The following is a 25732-nucleotide window of genomic DNA, read 5'->3' as shown; positions in this document are numbered from 1 at the left end:
CACCATACACGCCCACCTTTCAGCAGCTGAGTACAGCTATGATCCTTTTCTCGCTCTTTGTTTCCTCTCTTCCTCTGTCCTACCTCTGAGGATCTCGAGGAGGCACACTGGACTCTGCCCCTCCACTGCCCCATCCCCACCATCAACAACAAACCTGTGAGGTGGGCCAGGCTGAGCAACCAGCCCCAGGTGACCTAGAAGACAGAGTCCTGGCTCAGGAGGAGGGAGGGTCCGAACCTGGCTCTCTCAGATCCGCCCATCTCCAGTTCTCACAGAAATGGTGGGGCTGAGGGCAAGGCCCGATGGAGAAGCCGTTTCCGAAACCTTCAGGAGAAACTTTTTGTCCTCCCATGACCCCTTTTCCCTCACAGGCTGAGAATGGGGTGAGGGGGGCAGAAGCAAGATCGCGGTCTCCCACCCACTCCAACACTCATTCTGCCTCCCGGCTCTGCAGCTGTTCAGACACGTGGTGGCAACAGTGGCGTCCCTTTCCCCCCTTCACTCCTTCCTTAATTTCCAAGGCTGGGACACATCTTTCCCCTCAGAGCAGCATGCACAAGACAGCCCAGTTGCCTCCCAATCCACACACTGGCCCTGGCCCTTCATCAGCAAACCGCTGCTCCGTGCCCTTTCTCTAACTAACCCCCCTCCCAGTCATTGTTTGAGAAAATGCGAAGCTGGTTGGTGTGGCGGCAGCAGTGCCGGCTGTTCAGTTTCACCTCCCCATGTGGTAGCTTCGCCAATCCTCGCTGAGCTGTGGTCAGAGGAGGCGAGAGGAGAACACATCTCCTCTTTCTTCACCTTTGCCGCCATTCCCACCACACAAGGCAAAGCTATGACGAGCATAGCTTTATTCCTTATTTAATAAAGACATGTGGTTGCCTGGAGGCAGTTCTTACTTACCTAAGCGCCAAGGCATACGCTGCTGTTAAGGAAAATCTCCACTATACTGGGAAATCCACAAAAAATTGGAAGCGAAATGAACTCAAGGACAGTCTGACCTCAGAAAAGAACCCACAAGTCTAGATCATCACTGGCAAACGTCAAAAATATCTTATGGTCTCTAAGAAATTTATGAATGGAGAAATTAACTCTATGAATGTGAGCATAAAAGTACATTTGTACTGTTATTGATGCACTATCCCATGATAAGGCTGTCATCAAATTGGAGTCAACCTCTTCTTAGGTCAGTTTGCTATGGTACAAATATCCACTACAGTTGTTTGGACTGGAGTGTAACCAAATATCTGCCATGGCTATTTCGGGTCACAGAGAGGGTAGGACTGCAACTTTTGAAGTATTATGCAATTGTGGAGTGTATGTTATTTATAATTACTGATTTCTGAACAGACTAGCATTAGACCTCCGAAGTTCCAAACAGAGGTCTTTCTGTTCCAGTCTTTTAAACAGATCTTGGAACTTTAAATAATATATTCTACCACTAAACTACAGTCCTGCTTCTAAAGGTCCTGCAACATTCCCCAGGGAACCAAACTGAGGACCCTCATACATGAAAAAGAATCATACTCATAAACCTCATTGCAGAGGCTTATGGTAACAACTATGTATACAAGATTACATGATAACACTTAGGTATATATAAGATTACAAAGAATAAAGCAAAATGGCATAAACATTTGTGGCCATCCATAGTAAGACTCTAGAAAAACTGATACAAAAATATTCTGGACGCATTTGGCTTGCTTGCAATTTACCATTCAGAGCCAGTATGGTTTACAGCATTAGATTAGGTCTAGGCAAACCCAGGTTTAAATCTCCATTTGGTGACTGTCGGCCAATCATTCTCTTTCACCCAACCTACCTCACAGGATTACGGAGAAGATTAAACTGGGAGGGAAAAACCATGTACACCAGCCTGAGATTCTTGGAGAAAGGGCAGGATAAAAATGTAATAAATACTATTTCAAGAAAAGTCATACGGACATATTTGTTACAAAATATTGCTTCTTCAAATCTGCTTCAGATCTCCACATAGCCTACTTCTAAAATTCTAGCTTTTCACTTTACACAGAAGAGCACAATGCACTAAAAATTCTGTATCACTATCTATATGTATATATATAAAATCATTAAAACACTTCTGTACGCTTTTCTTCACATTAAGCAAACCTGAACTCTGGGAAGATATAAACAACTAGTCACTTAAATGATCAAAGCATGTGAACAATAGGGTGGATCAACTGTATTGTATGCATGTAAGATTGTTTTCTGGGAGACTGTCTCTATCTAAGTTGTTCTGAACACCATTCAATGAGGCATTTTTCTACCGTCATTATTTATACAGTATTGTCAATGTACATGGCACTTTTCAGACTTACATACGCAAAACAGCCTGAGGTACTTACAATCTAAAGATATTATCTGACCCTGGAATAAGGCAGGCTTGCTCACTGAGCAATGATTTCTCTTCAGTGACAAGCACAAAATATAGACCTTTGTAGCATTGTTCTGTTTCCAAGTACAAGATATGCCAGTCTTTTCACACAAGACACAAATTGTTTATTAGGAAGGGGACTGAAAACAAATCAGCCAATATCATAATGCCCCTGTATAAATCTATGGTGCACCTCATTTGGAATACTGTGCAGACTTTTGGTCACTGTACCTCAAAAAAAATCCAACTGATTCTATAATGGCGCTAATGAATACGATCGATAAATTTGGTCAATTAGCGGGGTTAAGAATTAACACAGAGAAAACAAAGGTACTGACAAAGAATTGTAGAGAGAAAGTTATTCGGCAGATTGAGGAAATGTCAAACTTTAAAGTGGTTAAGAAATTGAAATATTTGGGGATAACTATAACTAATAGGCTTAGTACGTTAATACAGGATAATTATGAACCGCTACTGACCACTGTCAAGAAAGATTTGGATAAATGGTCATCGCTATGGCTGTCAATGATGGGGAGGGTAGCCACGATCAAAATGTCAGTACTTCCAAAAGTGTTATTCTTATTTCAAACAATTCCAGTCCTCCGTAACATGAAATATTTTCAAAGGTTGGACAGGCTGGTTAGGGACTTTGCTTGGCAAAATAAAAAGCCAAGAATTAGGCTAAAAGTTTTACAGGAAAAAAGTCAAAAAGGGGGACTGGCAATGCCAAATTGACGAATATATTACCAGGCTGCTGCTTTGGATTGGTTGAGAGAGTGGATCCTTCTAAAAAATGTAAGAGTGTTGAACTTGGAAGGTTTTAACCTGATGGTAGGATGGCACGGAATATTTTGGGACAAGAAAGACAAAACTCATTCGTATGTTAAACATCATATAATTAGAGCCAGCCTACTAAAAGTGTGGAAACAGATTAAAACAGCTTCCTATATGAAGAGACAAAGATGGATAGCCCCTTTAGAAGCTATGGTATTACCCACACTAATGTCTGAGGTACGAGCCTCAACCTATGAGGTTTTATTGGATAATAATAGCGAACTAAAATTGCAAGAAGAGTTGGGGGTACAAGGTATACAACTCTCATGGTGGGAAATGAACCAGTTAAGATCTAAATTTGTCAAAGATAAACAGATTGGCTTCATTTCGGGGAGATCCGAATTAGATAATATTCTGTTAGGGGAGGATGTTAAGATGATTGGTAAAATATATGCTTACCTCCTAAAACAAGAAATGCAGGATGAGGTCATGGAAAAAACCATGAAATCATGGGTAGACAACGTTGGAGGTGAGGTTGAGGCGACAAAGTGGGGAAAGGTTTGGAATAACACTAGGTGGTTAAAAGCAGTAGCACTGAAAGAAAACATATATAAGGTGGTACATCGGTGGCATATGCCACCTGAAAGATTAGCCCGAGTGTATGAGGGCTTGGACGCTAGATGCTGGAAGTGTAAAACACAGATAGGTTCATATTATCACGTCTGGTGGGCTTGTAGGGAGGTTAATAAATATTGGAAAGATGTCCAAAGTGTGTTATTTCAGATAATCAAGAAGCCGATACCGTTAGATCCGGAAGTGTTCCTACTAAATATATATCCGGACAATTGGAAGAAAAAAGAAAAATATCTAATTTTACATATATTAACGGCGGCGAGAATTTTGCTCGCAAAAGGTTGGAAGACCGATCAGGTACCAACGAAAGGGGAGTTGATTAGTAAAATAATTGATATAGCTGAAATGGACAATTTAACTCAAAAGCTGAATGGGAATTTGAATAATTCATTTCGTAATGTTTGGACACCAGTATATAGATGGCTGGAACATGAGATGAATTAATCTACAATGGGAAGAGCTCTGTATATGAGGGTTGTGTGGTCAAATAGTGGGTTTGTATTCTATGTCGGGTGGGGTAAGTTGGTGGGGGGGATAGAAGTTGTTATGTTGTTATGCTATTATGTTGTTATGTTGTTTTGTATATAATATGTGTTGAAAATAAAAATATATTAAACAAACAAACAAAAATATTATAGCATTGGAAAAGGTGGAGAAAAGGGCAACTAAAATGATTAATGGAATGGAACACCTTCCTTATGAAGAAAGGTTAAAGAGGTTAGCCTCTTTAGCTTTGGGAAACAATGATTGAGTGACATGGCAGAGGTTTACAAAATTATGCATGGGGTAGAGAAGGTAGAGAAAGAAGTACTTTTCTCCCTTTCTCACAATACAAGAACTCGTGGGCACTCAATGAAATTGCTGAATAGTTGGGTTAGAACCGATCCAAGGAAGTACTTTTTCACCCAAAGAGTAATTAAATCAAATTCACTGCTGCAGGAAGTGGTGGCGGATACAAGTATAGACAGCTTCTGGCCCTGCTGGTGGACCTTCTGATGGCCTCTGTGTTTTGGCCACTGTGTGACACAGAGGGTGCGTTCAGATGGGGAATTTGCAACGGTATAGGTGCCGGTTGGAATCGGTGTACTTACCGGCGTTCACAAGGCAAACATCTGCCTTCCGTCCCTAACCGTTGCAAAGAGTTTTAAACCATTGTATTCTGCCACTAGGTCCCCAAGTAGTGGTATCCTAAGTACAACGGTTGTAATTGCTTTACCCCCCGTCTGATTGCTCTCCAATGTTGTAGAGCCACTTCCGTTCGGAAGCCCGAGGCTTCCGATTTTCGCCCGCCATTTTTTTTTTAGGTTGGCGATATGCACTTGGGCGAAGCTTCGCCCCGGCGTTTGTTTTTTTTAAAAAAGAAAAAGTTCTTAGTTTAAGGTTATGGAGGACTCCTGGACCTCAGGGAGGCCAGTTTGGTCTTTAAACTTTAAAGGTAAGTCCTTACCTTTAAACTTTACATGTAAGACGGGGTGTTTTGCGCATGCGTGAAGATTGCCATTCTGTGGATGGCTGCCTATGAGCGTGTGCAAACTGTGTTAAAAAAACAACAACAAACCACCGATGCCCGCTGTGTGTGGACGGGCATACAGCGATGGGCCCCGCAGACAGGAGGTAAGTGTGATCGCATTTCAGCCGGCATAAACTGCACTGGTTCCAACCGGTACAGTTTATGCCGGCTGAAACGCCCCAGCTGAAACGCCCCAGCTGAACATACCCAGAGTGTTGGACTGGATGGGCCACTGGCCTGATCCAACATGGCTTCTCTTATGTTCTAACACTAAAATCCAACCTCTGTGCAAAAACTGCTCTCTTTGGTATGTGCATAAATGACACACAATGGCATGTTCACGGCTACATGCTGAACCACTAATTCAGTGAAACTTTGGTGACATTTCTATGCACACCAATTTAACTGTTATTGTTGACTGCCTTGAACAGCAAAGATTTTAATTAAATAGCTAACAGAAGAAACCATCACAAAACCCAGTGGGACTTATTCTGAGTAATCATGCTTTAGATCTGCCAGTTATTTTCTTATTTGCATCCTTAAGACTACCACAGAAATGACTCTCATTAATTCAGTGAAACTTTGCTCCCACTGTAAGTAAGCTGAGGATTCCATGCTAAGCATCACATGAAAAACAAATAAAAACACACAAATAAAAAACTGGATCCACAGCACTGTCTTCATATCCCTAAAATAATTTAGAACCCTGAATACAGCTCCACCCCCTCCATTTTATTGTTTACAATAGTCCCCATTACAAGTTACAGTGAGCACACATACAATCAGTGCACAGCATACACTTGATTATCCTCTATATATGTTGAAAACAATAAGTGCCTCGTAGAACCTGAAAGACTAACAAAAGTTGTGGTAGGATATATGAGCTTTCGTGAGTCTCTGTTTCCTTCTTCAGATATGGCTACCCATCTTCATCTATATGGGTGCTTTCATGTATACTAAATAACGTACTTTCAATCCACTTTGCAAGTGGATTTTACTGTGTGAAATGGCAAAATCCACTTGCAAATGGTCGCTGAAGTGGACTGAAACGGCATTATTTAACATGTGTAACAGCACCCTATGTGTCGAGTAACCGTCACAGTTACATGGCAAGAGCAGGAATAATGAACTAGGGACTTCACAGTTCTAGTTAGACATTACAAAGTCTCAAATACATAAATCCAGAGGGTCATTTCTACAAATGCCACTCTGGGATAACAAGTTTTTTTTTCCAAATACAGACCAGTGCCACAGGCTGCATATGCACATTGTTACACTACAGCAATTGTCTCCAACTGGATTTTCTTGCAGGGACAACACAACCAACAGGCAAATGACTGCTACAGTGCAATGATACTGCACTATCCACCAATATGTGGATTAAGCAATGGTCACATCCAACAATCTGTGTGATTCTTCCATGCCATTTAAAAAACTGCCAAAGGGAGAAACAGGGTCAGAGGAATTCATATATACACCTAATTTTCGGTCAGGGTAAATCATGACTCAAATTCCACTCCTCCACCCACCCCCATGCCGTTTCACTGGCACAATCGATTTCAACAGGGAAGATTCTCAGCAAGGCCATTCTTGACTATACTCACAATGAAACTGCAAAAGTAAGTGTGAGTGGGTACTCATGTAGCAATCCCCGGTGCCCTTAACTCTTTTGAACTATAAACATATCAAACCCCCCCCCCCGCTTAAGTCACGTAGGCCTTTAAAAAAAAAATATTCAGGAAAAAAGCAAAGAGCTCTGTAGTTTGTGCAAAGGCCCGTTTTAGCTGGTTGCAACAATAGTACGTAGAAGCGGGAAGTTAGCCAGAAAATATAAATACTCCTAAGCGACAGCAACATACGGATGCGGGTGGCGGCGACGCCCACCCTCGAAAATGTGATCCCCCTGCAGGGAAGAGGCGAGGAAGAAAGGGAAATATCCTTTTCACCGGCTCTGCGGTGGCTGCGAAACCAGGGGGAAGGTTCCCGGCGGGTCAGCCGCGGGAAGACGGGGGGCCTGGGCCGGGTGCGGTCCTAACGAAGGGAGGGGGGGGGGGGGGTGAGGAGAACGGGGGCGAGGAAGGCGTCGAGGCGAGAGAACTATATATACCTGAGGCGCCGCCGCCGCTGCTGCTGCTTCCCGGCGGGGCTGTTTTGGGCGGCCGAAGTGGCTCCTGGTGGCGCGCGAAGCCTTGCCTGAGGAGCTGGTCTGGACCGCCGAAGCTCCCCCCGCCGCCGCCGCTCAGCCCCAAGCTGGCCCCGCTCTCGGGAGCCAGTGGGACGCCTCGGCCTCGACCCGCACCTGGAGCCCGGTCAAAGCCGTTGTCGGACATGTCGGCCTCCCTCTCCTCCTCCTCCTCCTCAGCCCTTCCTGTTCCTCATGAGCCGAGCCGAGCCCCTCCAGGCCGCGGATCCAGGGCCGCCGGTCCAGGCCGCGCCAGCAGCACCGCTGTCCCCCGGGCCGAACCCGCCTCACTTTCAGTTCTTCCTATCCTCCCCCCCCCACCCCCAACCCCCGGCAAGAAGGACGGAGGGAGCTCAAACACGGGACTCTTGTTGCGTTTATTTACTCTCCTCACAGCGCCCCACCGCGCCCCGGAGGTCTGTCCCCTGTCCCGCATCACCATAGTAACCAATGGAGATAGATTCAGGTGGGGGGGGGGGGGGGTCTGAAGCAGCTGAACAAAGTTTTGAGTCTCCAGTGGCATCAGCTTTTGTGTGCATGCACAAACATGTGTGATAAAAGGCTCATACCGTGAATAAGCTTTTGTGTGCAAGCACACATGTGCTTTGGATAAAACTTTGTTGGTCTTAAAGGTGCCACTGGACTCAAACTTTATTGTGTTGTTGTAACCAGTGGTAATAACACCCAAACTTGTGCAGGGCCAGGAGGGACCCAAAATGAGAAAGGTCGTTTGTTGTGGGTCCTTCTACTTCTCCATCCTGAAGAAAACAGCAACCAGCCCAAGACCTGTACAAGTACCTGCGGGAAATACTGCAGCTGTCTTTCACATGACTTCTGTGTGGAGTTCACTCAAGATGTTTTACAGTAGAGTTTCTTGCTATCACATGTCCCTGTTACACTGCAATTCCCTGCTAAGGTCCTGCAGTTGAAACCCATTGATTTCCATGGGCGTAGACTTGAGTAACTCTTCATAGGACTGCACACAGAGTTCAGACGCGCCGTTTCAGCCCGCATAAACTGTACTGGTTGGAACCGGTGCAGTTTATGCCAGCTGAAACGTGATCACACTCACGTCCTGTCTGCGGATCCCATCGCTGTATGCCCATCCACACACAGTGGGCATAGGCGGTTTTTGGGTTTTTTAAAACTCAGTTTGAGCATGCGCATAGGCAGCCATCCATAGAATGGCGATCTTTGCGCATGCGCAAAAACCCTGTCTTACATTTAAACTGTAAAGGTAAGGACTTACCTTTAAAGTTTAAAGAGCAAAGTAGCCTCCCTGAGGTCCCAGACGCCTCCGAAACGCTAAACTAAGACCCTTTTCTTTCTTTTAAAAAATCAAACGCCAGGGCGAAGCTTCACCCAAGCGCATATTGCCGACCTTTTTAAAAAAATGGCGGGCGAAAATCGGAAGCCTCAGGCTTCTGAATGGAAATGGCTCTGCAACGGTGGAGAGCGATCAGATGGGGGGTTAAGCGATTACAACTGTTGTACTCAGGATACCACCACTTGGGGACCTAGTGGCAGAATACAACGGTGTAAAGCTCTTTACAACGGTTAGGGACGGAAGGCAGATGTTCTACGTGTGAACGCCGGTAAGTACACCGATTGCAACCGGCACCTATACCGTTGCAAACGCCGTGTCTGAACGCACCCTTAAAGTCCCATCCTAAGCACAGTTACACTCTCCTGAAGAAGTGTGCATGCTTATACCCTGAATAAAACCTTCTTGGTCTTAGGTGCCACTGGACTCAAATTTTGTTCTGCCTCTTCAAATCAACAGGGCTACTCACCTGAATCAATCTTCTAAGCCTGTAATCCATTTAATAATTTACTGAAAAGGGTTTTTTAAAAATCAAACTTGTAATTCGCCTTGAGTCTCTGAAAGGCAGGCTATAAATGAAAATAAAGATAGTAACAACTCTGCTTGGGATGGCATAGCATTGTTGGTCTGTTAACAGCAAAAGCACAAAACAAGGGACATTTGTGTACTGAACAGATTCATGACACAAGCTTTTGTGTACTACATCACACTTGATCAGATGCTTGCACTTCATCATCAGATGAACTGAGTTACATTCTGTGAGTTTGTGCCATAACAAGTCTGCTCAGTTCTAACAGTGCCATCCTAAGCAGAGCTATATCCTTCTAAGCTCACTGACTTAAATGGATTTAGAAGGGGACAACTCTGTTTAGGATTACACTGTCACAAGACTCTGTCTTTAATTTCGCCAGAGCACTCACCCCATTAGAGAAGTGTTAGTTGACTCATTATTTGCTTTAATGGAATCAGTTAAACCGGCATACATTCCAGATAGGGGTTTTTTTGGAAAAGCATATTTTTAGATATGTGTGTTGCAGCAAATATGACCTTAGAAGAGGAACTTCCCACTTTTCCTAACACAAATTGAAAGCCTTATTTGAGGCAGTGGTTGTCATCTGGACCTTTTGTAGTAAAGTTAATTGTAAAAAAAAAAAATCAAAATCTGCAGCCTGATTGATTAGGAGCACTCTTTTAGTCCATCAAATGGCTAGTGGTGGTGGAAAGTTCCATCAAGTCACAACTGACTTATTGTGACCTTGTGGGGTTTTCAATGCAAGAGCCATTCAGAGGGTTTTTGTTTTTTTATTGCTATTGTCTGCCTCTGTGTCACGACCCTGGTATTCCTTGGAGGTCTCCCATCCAAATCTTAGCCAGGGCTGACCCTGCTTAGCTTCTGAGATCTGACAAGATCAGACTAATGTAGTTTGTGTATATCTTGGATTTAATGACAATATAAAATCTTCACTCAATTCATTTCAATTTTAAAATGGATCTCTTCTTTCTTGGAAGTACTTAGGGCCTGATCCTAATTATTGATTTGTGCAAGCAAGTCCCATTTAATTCAGTTAATTCACAAACAACATGAGAAAGATTCAAAGAATCTTTTAAATGTCACATGCAAGAATTTAATAGATAATGCTCCCAATTACACACAGAGTACACTTCCTTACCACTGAGTAGTTGAACTGCCCAACTCTATGTAGAATTACGTGTGCCTATGTTACTGCTTTTGTGAAGAAATGCATTTTTCTTTGGTGATTTGAAATGAGCAAAACCTTCACTCTTGAGTTTTAAAAGCTTTTTTCCTCTCTGAGCAGAGAGCAGGCAGGAAGGGGGAAGGTCAGTTCAACTGCTTTCCAGACATACCTCAGCCTACCTTCATACAAATGCTAATTGATCTATCAGGATAGATAATGGATGGGTCCAGCTCTCCCCCTTCCCCAAGCAGGGAACAGAGATTTGGAGGAATTAAATACTAGTGAGACTTCAGGAAGGAAATTTCTGGAAACTTGAGGAAAAGCTTCTCTGACCTGGCCTGACTGGGTCAGTAGAAGGGGAAAGGGAGAAGATAAGAACTCCTTACAGCAATGAGGCGGTCTCTTTTGTGCAAAGTCCATGAGAACTCTTAGCTGAGGCAGCAATTAACCATGAGGTGGCCTAGACAGCTGAAGAATTCTTCAAAGTAATTGAAACTCAGTAGAGATCTGTAACTTCCTAAACTAAGGACCTTGCCCTATTTTTTTAACATCTGCTATAGGGCAGGTATAGAGAGGGGAAAAGAGGAATTGCATTTTATCAATTTCTTTTGAATCCCTTGCTCAATCTGGTGCTGTGCTAAAAGTATGCGTGTGAACATTTTCTCTTTAATAAATACTTTATAACTTTTGATGCTGGTAGTGGTTCTCTGTACCACATAAACCTCCACCATCTTGGACATGCTTTTTTAAGAGGAGCACCAGTGGGAAGGTGGTCAGTTAGCAAGTGGCTATTCCTCCAGGGGCACACAAGGCAGTAAACAGTCCCCATGGTGACCAGGCAATGGACAGCCAGAGACACAGAGACAAGGCTTCAGAACCTGGAAGGGAAGCTGGGACTCCTGACCCTCCCAGCGGGTAATCCCTACAAAGGGCAGGTGGTGGTGGCAACCTAACCGAGAGAAAAAAGCCTCTCCAGGTGTTGAGAGAGAAAAGCCTCTCCAGGTGTTGAAAAAATCTTGGAGAACAGAGTGGAACAGGGCAGGCCCGTTCTGCCACAGCTTTCAATGATCTTAGAATGCTCATTGATAAGATAGGATTAGGATGACCCCCTGCATAGGACCAAGTTGACATGTGGTCCTCTTGCCAAACCACAAGCTTTCCCGGGAGCCATACTGTCAGGAGCCAGGCTGGGGGAAGCACAGGCCACATCATCAAAGCATGGAACAAGTAAGGCAAAGTCACCAACTCAAGCAGCGTAGTTAAGGTCTGGTCTCAGGCTAAAACACAGAGTCAGGAAGTGTCAGTAGTCTGGTCCAAGAGTTATCCATGGGCAGGTACGAAGGCAGAGTCAGGGAACAGTCCAAAGAGTCACAGGAACAAGGCAGGATCTGATGCAGTGGCCATAGTGTCAGAGGAATTTCAACTTGCTGCTTCCACACCTAACAGCCTCCCTTAGCTGGTGTTTTTTAGCCATATGCTGAAGGGTCATGTTTACAGCCAGCTGCTCAGGAGTAATCCTGCAGCTACTCATCTTTGTTTTCAGCAAGCAGCTGTCCGATTCCCCATGCATTCGAAATAAATCCACGATTGATGAACAAAGTAGAGTTTATTACAAAGCGAGGATTAGATCAGGAACACAATCATTGTTAGGAATGACTACAAGTTTCATAGGCAAACATAATAAAGGAATTTGGACCTGAGTAGGACCAATGGGTCTGATTCCCGCTGGCGGGAAGGGAGATAAAACACGCACCCAATTCCTTGGGAACACAACGGTTCTACAGCATAAACATACGTTCAGTTCTCATGCACCAAATACATAATAAGCGAAGCAACGCCATAACTCCATCCCACCTCCAGCTGGTTGACCTTGAGCCGTTCCGCATGTAGCAAGCAAAAGATAGTAAACACCTACACAGGATGATACAGTGGGGGGGGGGGGAATGACCAGAGTACAGGGAAGTATGCAGAATAGAAAAAAAACCATAGTGGCAGCTTGCTGACAGCAGCTGGCATTGGGCCAGGAGGCATGCACCTTGTTGTCTCTTGTAGCTCTATTCTTAACCTCAGTCTGCAGTGTTCTAAAGGTGTAGATGATACTGGGGCTGGAGGGTGGTGGCTCTGTACCAGCTATTGGCTGTGAACCCTGCCAAGCCTGCAAGTAATCTTCCTGTTTGCTGGCTTTTGCTGATTCAGAGCTGGCTACACAAGCCTCCTCCTGCAAAGACCTCTTCCCCTGAGGAGTCCTCACTATCATTGAGCCCTGGCTGACACATGACACATATCCTTGGACCCCTTGGGGATGGTGGTAGAAGACATTGGATTTATACCCTGCCCTTCACTCAGAGTCTCAGAGCAGTGTACAATCTCCTTTCCCTTCCTCTCCCCACAACAGACACCCTGTGAGGTAGGGGGGACTGAGAGAGATCTGAGAGAACTGCTCTTGAAAGAACTGTGGCTTGCCCAAGGTCCCCCAGCAGCTGCATATGAAGAAGTGGGGAATCAAACCCAGTTCTCCAGATTAGAGTCCACTGCTGTTAACCACTACACCAAACTGGCTCCATCCAGGTCTGAGGATATGGAAACAAGCTTCATTCTTGGCACTCGAGCTTGCAATGGCATTGTAAATCAGGCAATTAGTTGCCTCTTGCAACTAATTTTCTATGCACACATTAATTCTAGCTTGATAATGGACCGAACTAGCCCACCCACACAAGTGTAGTTGCTCCTAACTATGATCCTCCATTACTAAATCAGACCATTCCTAACCTTGCAAGGAGTTTCTTCACTCACCTGGTGGTAGGTATCAATAAACATTCTACTGAACTCAAATCTAGCACATCTTAAGACTCGTGAATGGTTTCAACATGCATTCATATTTCAAAAAATCAGTGTAGGTCCAAGAACCATCCTAGGCAATGGTCACGCAGGCTCTATATAAGCAGTCATATGTGCAAAGGAGAAGACTGGGGGGCTCTTCCGCCAGGCTTTTGAATAGGAGCCGCCACCACCAGTGTACCACCAACGCCCCATAATTTCTGTATATGGACATCAGGACGCGGGCATGTACCACTAACGCCCCATAATTTCTGCATCATGGGTGAGAACGGGACGGTTAGGGGACGGTCATCTTGCTTTTAGTAAGTGTAACTTTGGAATTGGTTCAGAGGAGCACCAAAATTGTTTATTAACTGTGATGTATTTTTAATATTTTGTATTGTTTTATTGGGCAATATGCCTTGTTAGCCGCCCTGAGCCTTCGTGGAGGGCGGGATAGAAATGTAAATAATAATAATAATAAATAAATAAATAATAAAAAGGTGGCTCAGATATGAGGTGCCTCCTTCTACCTTTGGGGTCATTCTTCTCCTGCCCTTCTTTATGTTGTTTTTCTTTCTGTGTGCCCACCACCTTACAGGGAGGGTGGGGTATGAATCGAATAAATCATCATCATCATATTTTTCTTCTTACTGTATGTGAGCCATCTATGCAATCCCTCTCACAAATGCTTTTGTTGGGGGGGGGAAATCCCTCATGTAGGTCAATGTCTAATTCTGTATCTCGATACTGCACAGAATTGCTGCTTCCTTTTAGTAGTTTGATGGCTGAGGTCTGGTGTGAAGATAACTGTTGCCAGCAGCAGCTTCTTCAGGGATCCCACCTTGCTTCCTAGCCTACCTTGCAGCATTGCTGCTAGGACAAAACAGGAGAAAGTCTCATCGCCCACACGAGCTCCTTGCAGGAATTGTGATAGATAAAAAACGCAGAGGACTATTATGGAAGCTTCTAGTCTGCCACTTTTGGAATGTCTTAGTTCCCGCAAGTCAGAAACAGCCTTAACCCACACACACCTTGGAAGATCAAACAAAAGAAGCAAACGCGGCAATTTTTATTTTCCTTCTCAGATTAACAACCGGAGAGGGGGTTCCGCTGTTTGCCCGAGAAAGATGACACCTCCCACACTGCGTGCACACGAGCTGTCGTCACCAAGCGGTGTTTAAGACCCTGCATACGTGACGAAAGCACAGCACGCTACACAAGCGCGAAAATGAACGAAAGCAAACGCCGCTCGTTCCCCATCTGGAGGCTTTCTTCCTCTTTAGCGTTCCTACCTCTCGTCTCGGGCGCTTTTCTAACTCCGTTCCTGCAGGGGGGGAAAGCAAAACACACACACACAACACAGCAAAGCGCCGCAAACCTTTCGCGTCAGCTCCCCGCAACGGCGTCATCACGCGCTCTGGGGAGAGGACCCTCCGCCGCCCCCGCCCTTTGCAGAGCCGACCGCGGCGCCTCCTCACGTGACCGCCTCCTCTCCTGTCTCTGCCGCGGCCGGGTCCGTCTCCCTCCAATTCTGGGTTGCAAAGGCGGCGCGCGCCGGTGTCCCGCCCCGCCCAGTCGGCTGGGGCCTGGCGCGCGCTCGCTCGGCTTCCCGTCTCGCGCCGGCTCCGGCGAGCCTGGGGAAGGTCAACGGCGATTGCAGCGGGAAGGGCGCCAAGAGCGGTAAGTGGGCTGCCGCTGTTTCCCTCCTCTCCCTCCCCCCCCTGCAAGGTTTAGGAGGTGGGCGATTAACGCCGTTGCTTGCTTCCGTTGCTCTAGGGATTAAAAGCAGTTGTATTTCCCCCCGCCGTCTCTTTCTATCTGTTGCAACAGTGCAGTATGGGCTGAGAGCCTTTTCTCTTTCCATCACACTTGCAGGGAAGTCTCCAAGGAAACTGGAGGGTGGTGGCGGAGCGGCGGAGACGAACTCCTAAGGCTGAGAAGAGCCGCCTCCCGCCCTTCCTTTTTCATGGGATCTGGGTTGGACGCGAAGGGTTAAACCAGCCGCTAGCCCGATTTTCCGCCACGCATAAGCCGCGGCGGGCACTTTGGCAAGCGGGGAGCTGGGAAGCACAATTGCTATTCTGGGCCCGCTGGAAGGACGGGGGCGGGAGAAGAGGGAGGCGAAACAGCTGTCTCCCGAGCCGGCCCTCATTGTTCTGAGGGCGGCAGATGGGACCGCGCGAGGCTGGGATCGGCTGCTGGGGAGGTGGCGGTGTCTCTTGCGCTGCAGCCCGCTCTGAGCTCACGATGGGTTTTAGACTCTGCACGGGATTGCAGTGACCGCGGGTAGGAGGTGCTGGGTTGAGTTTGGAGCTGGGCGGCATCTTCGCTCCTGAGGTTCCCCCAGGTGGAATCGGTGGGATTCGCGGACCGAGGCGGTGTGGCCTCCTTTGCCCTTGTGCCTGGAAAGCAGCAGCTACAACGTCATTGAAGGAGGACTCGGCCTTAGTAGGGAGTGGAGTATAAAAATGAGGTGCTTGTTAAAAAAGCAAAATGCAGAGCATCTGATGGCATGGGGTCCCTGAGCAGGGGGAGCTTTAATGCCCTCAGGGCCCCCCCCCCCATAAGCTAGACCCAGCAAGCCAGAGATGGCTCCTTTGACAACACTGGCGCTTCTCTCCTCTGACAGTTGCCAAAGTCAACAAGAGCTGTCGGTCTGTCTACGTGGAGGTCAAATGTGCAGGGGGGACTAAGTAGATGACCTTGTTTTTAGACTCCGGGCATTGGTGGTTTAATGGGGCCTTTAAGCACAAAAGTACAGATGAGAGGGGGTAAAGGAGAAGCTGGAAGAAGCCATTGAGATGAATGATATAAGCAATTAAGGTTGCTTCAGAAGCCTCAAGTCTATTCTGAGGAGTCGGGTTCTTATCTTAAGAGGGGTGTGTGGGTGTTTAAGAAGCTGTGCCGGATTTAGTGCTTGTTCTGTGTGTGAAAGTTGCTGCCTTTTGACTCCAGCAGTGTTCCCTCTTCACACTGTTATTGCCTGGGTGTGGCTTCAGACTCTCCTTGGACTCTCCTTGGAAGGCTGTTAGTGGAAAAGTTCTCTTACTGGAGGTAAAGTGGATAGATGGAAGTCCTTTGGCAGCTTGCTGTAGTTCCCTAGGTACAATTCAAGACGCTGTTCTTTTCACGTATAAGTCAATCTTAACGTACTGGGTTTACTGTAACTAAAGGGGCCTTTTGTAGCAACTCCTACAAGTGCCAATGACCTGGAAAATGTGAGATGTAACCTGTGTGTCTGAGCTAGGCCAGAAAGTTTCAGTTGATCTACAGCTCCCTGTTGTATGCTCAACAACTGTCAGCAATGTTTTGGTGTCGCTTGTCTTCCTGTTATATTTTACCAGTATTCAGCTGAGTTAGTGTGAGCTAGCTCACAGTTTTCTAGCCTCTGGCTGACTAATTTTTGTCTTACCTCAGGAAGGATGGCTCCAGAGCAAATTATTATGCAGTAGCCAAATAGCTTGCTCATAACTTTAATGCCAGTAGCTCACAAAGTAGAATTTCTGCTCACAAGACTCCACAACTTAGAGGAAGCATTGTTGAGCAGTATAAATTGATCCTGAAAAGCTGTTTCCTTCCTTATCTTCCACTGTGATCTTCAGACTAGTTTGCTTGAGATGCCAGCTGTCTGGCAGGGTTGTGCAACAACAGCCTGAGGTAGAGTATACAGCCAGCAACTGTTCTGCAACTGGAGAAAGGCTCCCAAGGAGCGGAGATCTAGAAGGTCTGAACATTTTTGTGGACTTTATTTTGAGCAGGGTTCAAGGTTGATGGGTAAAAGGAGTGATTGTAGTGTTTTACATTCACTGTAACAGTAATGAGCGTTTTACAGCTGTGTCTCTTTGTAGGTTGTTTGGGAATCTGACTGTCAGGATGGCATGGGGAGGGGCTGTGGCTCAGTGGTAGAGTATCTGCTTGGCATTCAGAAGATCCCAGGTTCAATCCCCAGCATCTCCAGTTAAAAAGACCAAGCAGTAGGTGATGTGACAGACTGCCGTCTGACACTGATGCCCATCTGAGTAGATGAAACTGACCTTGATGTTCCAATGGTCCGATTCAATATGACAGCTTCATGTGCCTAAATTCAAAGCCGGAATAACTTCCAAATGTCAACACGATATATATTTGTGAGACACATAAAAATCTGCTTACATGTGAATGCATGAAATTGCCTAAGTCAAGTCTGTCGGGGTCAGTATTGCCTGCTCTGACTATCAGCAGTTATTCAGGGTCTCAGGTGGAGGTTTTTCACAGCACCTACTTTTAATCCTTTCAACTGGAAATGCTGGGGATTAAATATGGGACCTTCTCTATGCGAAGCAGACACTTTTAATCTATGCCCCCCCCCCATTTGTTAGTCCTTCCCATAAAATACTTTTCTGTGTTCTTTCAATGTTGTTATTGGATATTAATATTTGCCCAGCACATAGATGCTTAAAGTGGATATTTGCAGTCGCTGTGAACAGAAATGGTATGTTTCTTAGCCTTGATTCATACTAGTGCTGCAACTTCCATTTAAAAAATACTCAGCAGATTGATATAAATGCGTCGGAGCGCCTGTTAAAGAGTTTAAGTTTTAAAGTGGAAAAACAATTCTCCAAAGGTGTGACAAAGTCAAGGGCAAAACGGACATCACAGGTGAGTTTAGAAATAAAACACTGAAGTTTTGACCTCCAGCTTCAGTCTCTAGCAGTTAAGAGAGGCAGTTGCTTGCGGGCAGATCCCTTAATAGGTGACTGGGTGGTGACCGCATGCTGTGTTAATTAAATGTTTGAGAGTCTGCAGAAAGGAATTGTGGAAGCTGTTTCAATGAATGAACTTGACTCCAGATGGAGACTGATAAGGACTTGCCCTCCAATCCTGTGTGTCTGGTGGAAATTATGCATAGCGTCACTCTCAGCAAGCAGCCAATCAGAACTTGCTAATGAATGGGGATTCCAGCTACTTGGGTTTCCTGCAGAGAATGTCGGGAGGGGGCCGGTAATGTGATTGATTCCTTTCAGGGAATACTTTCATTTAATGACAGCCTTGGTAAAGTGTGCTGGGGGGGAATAAGTGATTCTGATTCTCTTTCTTTTGGAGGGAGTAGTCTTGCATGTTCTGAGCAGCTGAGTACGTGGCAAGAGTCTGACTGTGTGTTCCGGTTTCTATATATACGGCAGCACATGCCATAGAAACTCTGCCAGTTGGAAACTGTGAACTTGTACGTCAAGCTGGGAAAGGAGTTTTAAAATGCTAGAGCTGCATTTCTGTTGCACTTATAATGGCAATTCATTGTAATTTTTTTAAATTGCTACTTAAAATGTTAGATGTAAATGTAAAATCTATCTAAAATGTTGCTCGGCTCTCAGTGCAAATACAGAATGATTTTTTTTTTCTGGTTCCCCCCTCCATTGTTCAAGCGAGTGCTTCAGTTGCTGAAGATGAAACCACTATAGGTAGCAAATTGGAGAGCTCCCTTTGGGTGTTGCAGGTACCACAAGCTGCTGAATCAATTCCCATAAATACATAAAATAGGGATCTCTTCCTAGACTGATCACTTAGTTATAATATAATAATAATAATAATAATAATAATAATAATATACTTTATTTTCATTGTACATAGTACAACGAAATTAAGATGCAATCATTCGGTGATCTCCAACCATACTCATATACACTCACACAACCATTGTCAACCATCCCATAACTCCCTTAAGGTTCACATTGCAACTTAAACCACCAATGTCACCCAAATTCCAATTCATACAGCATTTAAAGCAATAATAGCTCTCGAATAAAAACTGTTTTTTAATCTGTATGTCCTTGTTTTGATTGTCCTATATCTTCTACCCGAAGGCAGCAGTTCAAACAGGGAGTTCAGGGTGTGACAAATCCTGCAAAATGTTCTTTGCTTTTTTCAAGCATCGAGAACTATACAATTCCTCCATGAATGGGAGAGGACAGCCAATAATCTTCTGGGCTGTGGTGATAACTCTCTGGAGTGCTTTCCTATCCACAGCCCTACAACTGGCAAACTGGCAAATTTATACTCTACCTTTCTCCCTATTGGGGAATCCAAAACTGCTTACATCATTCTCCTCTTCTCCATTTTATTCTCCCAACAACCCTGTGAGGTAGATTAGGCTGAGATAAGGTAACTGGCCCAAGTTCACCCAGCAAGCTTCCCTGGTAGAGTGAGGGTTCAGACCTGGAGTCTCCCAGAGCCTAGTCTGATGCTCTGACCACAATACCACATTGGTGCTATTCTCACTATGATTATCATAACTTATTCAGGAATAAGCCCTGCTGACATTTGTAGTACTGAGTAAATGAATTGAGGATTGGGCTGGCAAGCGTTAAAGTTACATGTACCCCCGTCAACAGACTGGGTTTTCAGTCTTTCTGATGTGATTGTTATGCTAAAACAAGGAAGAGAGATAATTTTCTGGGTGATGTTTTTACGGGGCGGCATCATCATTAAGACACAGCCTTCCGTATCAACCGCTTGTACTTATTTATTTTATATATTTACATTGTGTATAGTCCGGCTTTCTCACAGGGACTCAAGGCTGATTACACATAGGGAGCCAGTGCAGTCGACAAAATGAGACATTCAGTAACCAATGCATTAGGAGGATTTTTTGAATTGAGATTTTTATTGTTTTCACGCAAAAAGTTAATTTAGCAAACAAGCCCTACATAGCCCACCCCTCCCCCTTCTCTAATGTGTCCTATTAGCAGAGAAGGAAAGAGAGAGAGAGAGTGAAAGCAGGGCAGGAGTGTATGTTAGGAAAGTAAGGTGCAACATTGTGAATTCAATTGAACAGGAATAAAGGTGAGGAGATATCATTGCTCAAATAGATATAAGATGGGAGCGGTGGCCTTAACAACAACACTCGAGCAGCCACTATGGCTGTTCGAGAATCACCGCGGTCGGGGTGAGCTCCCACCCCTAGTCCCAGCTCCCGCCCACCCAGCGGCTCGAAAGCAAGTAAATAAATGTGAGTAGACAAATGGGTACCTACCCTTAGAAGGGTAGGGGGCACCCTCCTCTGGTGAGGTGTGTGGTGAAGGCACCAGCAACGGCGACGGCGGCGAGACATCGGCTGCAGCAGAGTACCAGCAGTGGAGATGGCGTGGCGACGCGGCGGCAGCAGCAGCAGGGCCAGAGGAGTGATCCCTGGTGGCCAGCAGCAGAACACCATGCGGCTGTCATCGGCGGAGGTGGAGACCGGGAGGCGCGCGATGACGTTGAATGCGGGCATGGCGGAGCCTGAAGGACACAGCCGAGGCCGAATCGTGTGCCGAACGGTCCCACCGAAAGAAGCTAACCCTCCTGAGCGTCAGGATGAACATCCCACCCCGAAGACTGCCTGGGAAAGAACTGGAAAGAGCCGAGCTGGAGAAACAACAGCCACCACCTGGGTGCTGGTAGGCAGCCCTATCCCTGCACAATGTGGCCCTAGTTAGGGAGAAACGTTCTTAGAACCTCCTATGTAAACCGCCCAGAGACCCCCAAGGGGGTTAGGGTGGTATAAGAAATAGAATATATAAATAAATAAATAAATTCATGCCAAGGAGAGGTGAAGGTTCTGGGAGCTTCTCACCTGTTATATGCTGTTCTCTCTTTTGTACAAAGGTCTAGCATAGGGGTGTTTGCTTGCTTAATGTAAGAGCCACATAGAGTAAACATAACAATAAATATAAACAGGAAGTGGCGGCGGCTACAAGCATGGACGGCTTCAAAAGGCAATTAGATAAGCATATGGAGCAGAGGTCCATCAGTGGCTATTAGCCACAAGGTATAGATAGGGACTCTGGGGCAAGTTATGCTCTGTCTTCTTGGTGCTTGGGGGGGGGGTCAACAGTGGGAGGGCTTCTAATGTCCTGGCCCCACTGGTGGACCTCCTGATGGCACTGGTATTTCTGGCCACTGTGTGATACAGAGTGTTGGGCTGGATGGGCCTTTGGCCTGATCCAACATTGGCGTCTCTTATGTTCTTATGTTGAGAGCTGCAAGACATGATTGCATGTTTTTATTGGAAAATATGCAGATTTGCTTTTTATTGACATTAAATAAGACTGCCAAAAATAATAACAAGAGGGGTAAAGACAGATATTGATAATGATACTTTTTTATCCAATTATATTCGTTTGCTAAAGATATTTAGCTTCCCCAGACAACCTGCTGGGAGCCGCACAATATGTGTGAAAGAGCCGCATGCGGCTTCCAAGCCACAGTTTGGCCACCCCTGCTAGCATAACATGACCTACAGATCTATAGAGGGAGATACTTGAGATGTCAAGTATTGTAAAATGATTTGCTTTGCAACTAGAGCTGCTCTTTGGATACAAAATATGTGGTATTTTGAGAGTGCCCATAGAGTTGGAATATATCCTAGGATTAGAGTTTTGGCCCTGAAGTCTAAATTAGCAGCTGATTTGAGACTGATGCTGGATATAACCTCCTGCCAGAAATGTGTGATTTTAGAGGAGTTCCAAAACATGTAAATGAGATTAGCTCCAGGCTTCTCACAGCACCAAAAGGAATAATTCTCTGTGAGATCAATGTGATAAAATTTAGTAGAATACCAGTACCACCCACACGAGAGTTTTTTGATGGATAAACCTAAGTCTACAGAGGTGGATTTAATGGCTTTTAGTAGTTTGCCATTGGGTCAGTTTAGAATCATAGAGCTGGAAGGGACCTCCAGGGTCATCTAGTCCATCCCCCTGCACAATGCAGGAAATTCACAAATACCTCCCCCCACACCCCCAGTGACCCCTGTTCCATACCCAGAATTTAATTGGAGTACTCAGTTCTAAGTTCCACTGGGAGTGGATATAATCCAAATTAAATTTGGTTTGGTGCTTAGAAAGTTATATATAAGGATGGGTTGTCTAGGAAGGGTTTCTAAGGATGGAAATAAGCAAAACAGTGGCAGGGGTGTTCTGAGGCTGCGAAAGCTTCTGGTCCTAGAACAAAAGATAGACAGTGTTTGAGTTTCATATATGTATTGTCAACTGGCCATGGACGGGAGATTAAATTCTGTGGACAAAACATCAAATGGTTTAAAGTCATCCCCTGGTCCAATTAGCTGAGATAAGTGCACTAAACCACTGGAGAGCCATTGTCTCCAAAAAGCACCTTTATTCCCTGTACTAATCCTAGGGTTTTTCCAAGTTATGATTTGGGTGAAGCGGTCTATGCACTACAGCTTTGAGGCAAATTGCAAGAGCTGTTCTAAAGATTTTTTTCAACAGCATGTATTAAGGATATTGGCCTATAGCTAGAGCAAAGAAGTGAATCTTTCCCTGGTTTGGGGATCACTGTGATAGATGCTTCATACGTTGATTTTGGCAAGATGCCAGAGTTTTGAGCATCTTCTGCAACCCAAGTCAGAAGCAGTATCAGTTCATTACTGAAGGCTTTAAACCATTCCACGGGATACCCATTAGGCCCTGGGGCCTTACCATTTTTAATATTCTTGAGTGCTGATTCAATCTCTGGCAAAAATTCCTGTTGCTGCTTACTCAAAGCTGGTAGTTGTAGTTTACCCAAAAAGTTTGAAATAGCTTCTGTAGAGGAGACATGGTCTACAGAGTAAAGATCTGAATAAAATTTCTTAAATTGCTCATTAATTGCTTTGGGGGTGATATGACGTCTTTGTTTATCTTTAATTGCCATAATATAATTGTGAGAACGAATTTGGTTTAATCTAGATGCCAGTAAATTGCCAGTTCTTTCTTCTGATTCCCCATAATTTTGCCCAATAGAGGCCAGTGTCAACTCAGTTTGCGATGAGAGCAGTTTGTAAATTTCATATCTGAATTTCATCATAGTGCTATAATTTTCAGAGGTGGGTTTGGTATTATAAGCAGTTGTGGCATCTTTTAATTTGCTTTCCAGTATACTCAGTACTTATTATGTTGCCATTTTCTTGAAGCATGGCAATACTAGTATGTTATTTTTTAAGACTGCGTAGTATTTGTTTACGCTTATTGGGGCTCCCAAGACCTTTAACGTTCCAGATTATGATTGTCAGTTTAGGCATGGTTCAATACTAAATGTGTTATGATAATATCATTTCTAAATATCACTAAGTAAACAAACTCACCATTAGCCCATTTAGAAATAATCTAGGATCAGTCTGTTGCCACTGAAGTTTGAGGAATGAGGGGAAGGGGGAACACAAGAAAGAAAAAACAACCAAGAAAGTTGCAAGGAAGACACATATAGATGTGGAAAAAATGGTTGAAAGCATTGTGAGATTGTTGGTTGAGTCCACCCTGTCTTACCTGAGGCTCCAGTTTCTCAGCAGGCCCGACTGATATTGGATAGCAGCAGAAGTTTGAGTCTTTAGTCCAATGTTGATAGAGGAGATGGTCAGTAAATTATGCCAGCAGATGCAATGAATTTCTTAGAGGGGGTCTCTTTTACATTGGTTATCATTGTTGGTGTTCAGGTTTATTCTTGGTACAGGACATTTCTAGGGTCAGTTAAAACAGAGGATCTTTGCTTCCACAAATGTTCCCGGGAACGCTCATAGTCATCAACCCTGTAAAGTTCCATCAAACCATAAAGCAGAGCAGATACATTTCCAAACAAATTGTATTTAATATTCATTTCTGCAGTAAATCACTCAGGATCAGGAAGAATAAAACAAAATATGTTAAATTATAAGGAATTCAAAAAGGCCTCTGCTTCAGCTGGGGCTTGAAACTTCTTGATCCTGTTATATCTTCCACAAAATGCTGCTGGGTATTTCATAAAGGCTTCAACAGCTTTTCCCCAGTCCAGAGCCTTTACGAAGGCTGGCAGTTTCTTAAGGAAAATCATTGAAGAGGGAATTCCTAATGTGATCCATACCCATTTCAGTTGGCCCAGCCTTCTAGCTTGTCTTAAAAGGTTTTCCTTGGTGGCAAAGTTTAATAGACGAAAGAGTATGGCCCTTGGATGTGTTGCTGTATCCCGGATCTGACCCAAGGACCCGTGAACCCTCTATATAACAAGATCATAATCTTCTGGAAGGGACAAGCTGTCTCTTAAAATAGATTGAACAAAGGCTACCAGGTCTGCCTCTTCTAGGCGTTCTCTGACCCCCCCACTAGGCGAAGATTATTATGGCGGTTTCTGCTTTCTAGGTCTAAGAGTTTGGATTTTCAAGCTGTTAGCTCGGATTGAAGTTGTTGGATAGAACCAGATGTAGAAACAGAAGAGTTTTCTCGGCCTGAGATCCTGCTCTCTGCATTTGTTAGCTGTTCAGCTGCCTGCTTCTGAAGAGATTTCAGTTCAGTGAACTCAGATCTCATTAGGATTTTAGAAGTCTGGAACCACCTGGAAGAACTGAAGCATATCATACGTATTCACGTGACACATTAAGCGGTGTAGTAATTACATAAATAGGATCCTACTTATAATAAGCTAGACACAGCAATATAGACCAAGGTCCTTAGTGATTTATGTGCTAGTCTGCTGTAGCCAACAAAATACTCTTGTGGTCCCTTAGAGACAACAAAGTTACTGTGGCATAGGTCTGTGAGCCAGAGCTTGCTTCATTAGATGTGTGAAGAAATGGATTCTGCCTCAGGAAAGCTTATTGTGTAATGAATTATTTGTCCTTATAATTCCCCACGTGAATGTGTTTTATTCTTCTTTTAGCTGTATCTGACATAAATATCACTTTGTTGGGCTGGGGCATGTGTGCCATAAAATGTAACACGAGGTGCCAGAGATATAAACTTTATAAAGGTGATTTCAGATGTCAAATGGCAATAGCAGGCTTGATTGGATTAGGTGTGATACACAGAGGGGTAGTAGGTGTGGAGATACTGGCATTGATAATGAGACAGGAAACTTAGGTCTCAATTTGGTCCAGGAGGATTCAGGTCAGTAGGATGCAAAGAATAAATGGAAATATGTCTAAAGAAGTGAGCAGTGACCACTAATTTAGTTAGCCTTTATGGTGCTACTGGACTCTTACTCTTTCTACTGCTATTAGTAACCACAACATTCAAAAACCAGTGCGGGGACATTTTAACCTTCCAGGACATTCAGTTGCTGACCTAAGTGTAGCAGTTCTCTTACAAACAAATTTCAAAGGGAGATTAGAAAGAAAGACTGCTGAATTGCAACTGATAATGAAGCTCAAGACAGTGCATTCTCCTGGACTGAATTGAGACCTAGGTTTTTTCTCTTGTTACCAATGCCTGCTATTATCATTTGGCATTCACTCTCCAAGATGTAAGGACAGATGGACTCACATTTTAGCTGTATCTGAAGAAGTGAGCAGTGACTCATGAAAGCTCATGCCCTGCCACAAATTTTGGTGGTAGTTAAGGTGCTTCTGGACTCTTGCTTCCTTCCACTAATAAAGATTGCAAGCTGTGCTGTTAGGTTTCTCCCCCCCCCC

At 44.6% G+C, this 25732-nt stretch overlaps 2 protein-coding genes across 2 annotated transcripts in view; one reads left to right on the top strand and one right to left on the bottom strand.

The window, feature by feature from the left end:
* Positions 1 to 7815, bottom strand: part of PAIP1 (poly(A) binding protein interacting protein 1) — a 31343-nt gene extending 23528 nt beyond the window's left edge. Inside the window, exon 1 of the mRNA XM_015424465.1 lies at positions 7420 to 7815. Within this exon, the coding sequence (XP_015279951.1) occupies positions 7420 to 7642 (223 nt within the window). The 5' untranslated portion in view covers positions 7643 to 7815. The remainder of the gene's footprint in view (positions 1 to 7419) is intronic.
* Positions 7816 to 14944: 7129 nt separating this feature from the next.
* Positions 14945 to 25732, top strand: part of NNT (nicotinamide nucleotide transhydrogenase) — a 97023-nt gene continuing 86235 nt past the window's right edge. Inside the window, 1 exon segment of the mRNA XM_015424482.1 lies at positions 14945 to 15015. The gene's annotated coding sequence lies outside the window, so the exon portion shown is untranslated.

The sequence above is a fragment of the Gekko japonicus genome, unplaced genomic scaffold (assembly GCF_001447785.1).
Source record: "Gekko japonicus isolate JY-2015 unplaced genomic scaffold, Gekko_japonicus_V1.1 scaffold82, whole genome shotgun sequence".
Classification (NCBI taxonomy): Eukaryota; Metazoa; Chordata; class Lepidosauria; order Squamata; family Gekkonidae; genus Gekko; species Gekko japonicus.
The sequence above is the reverse complement of the archived record's forward strand: the minus strand, read 5'-3'. Positions and strand labels throughout refer to the sequence as shown.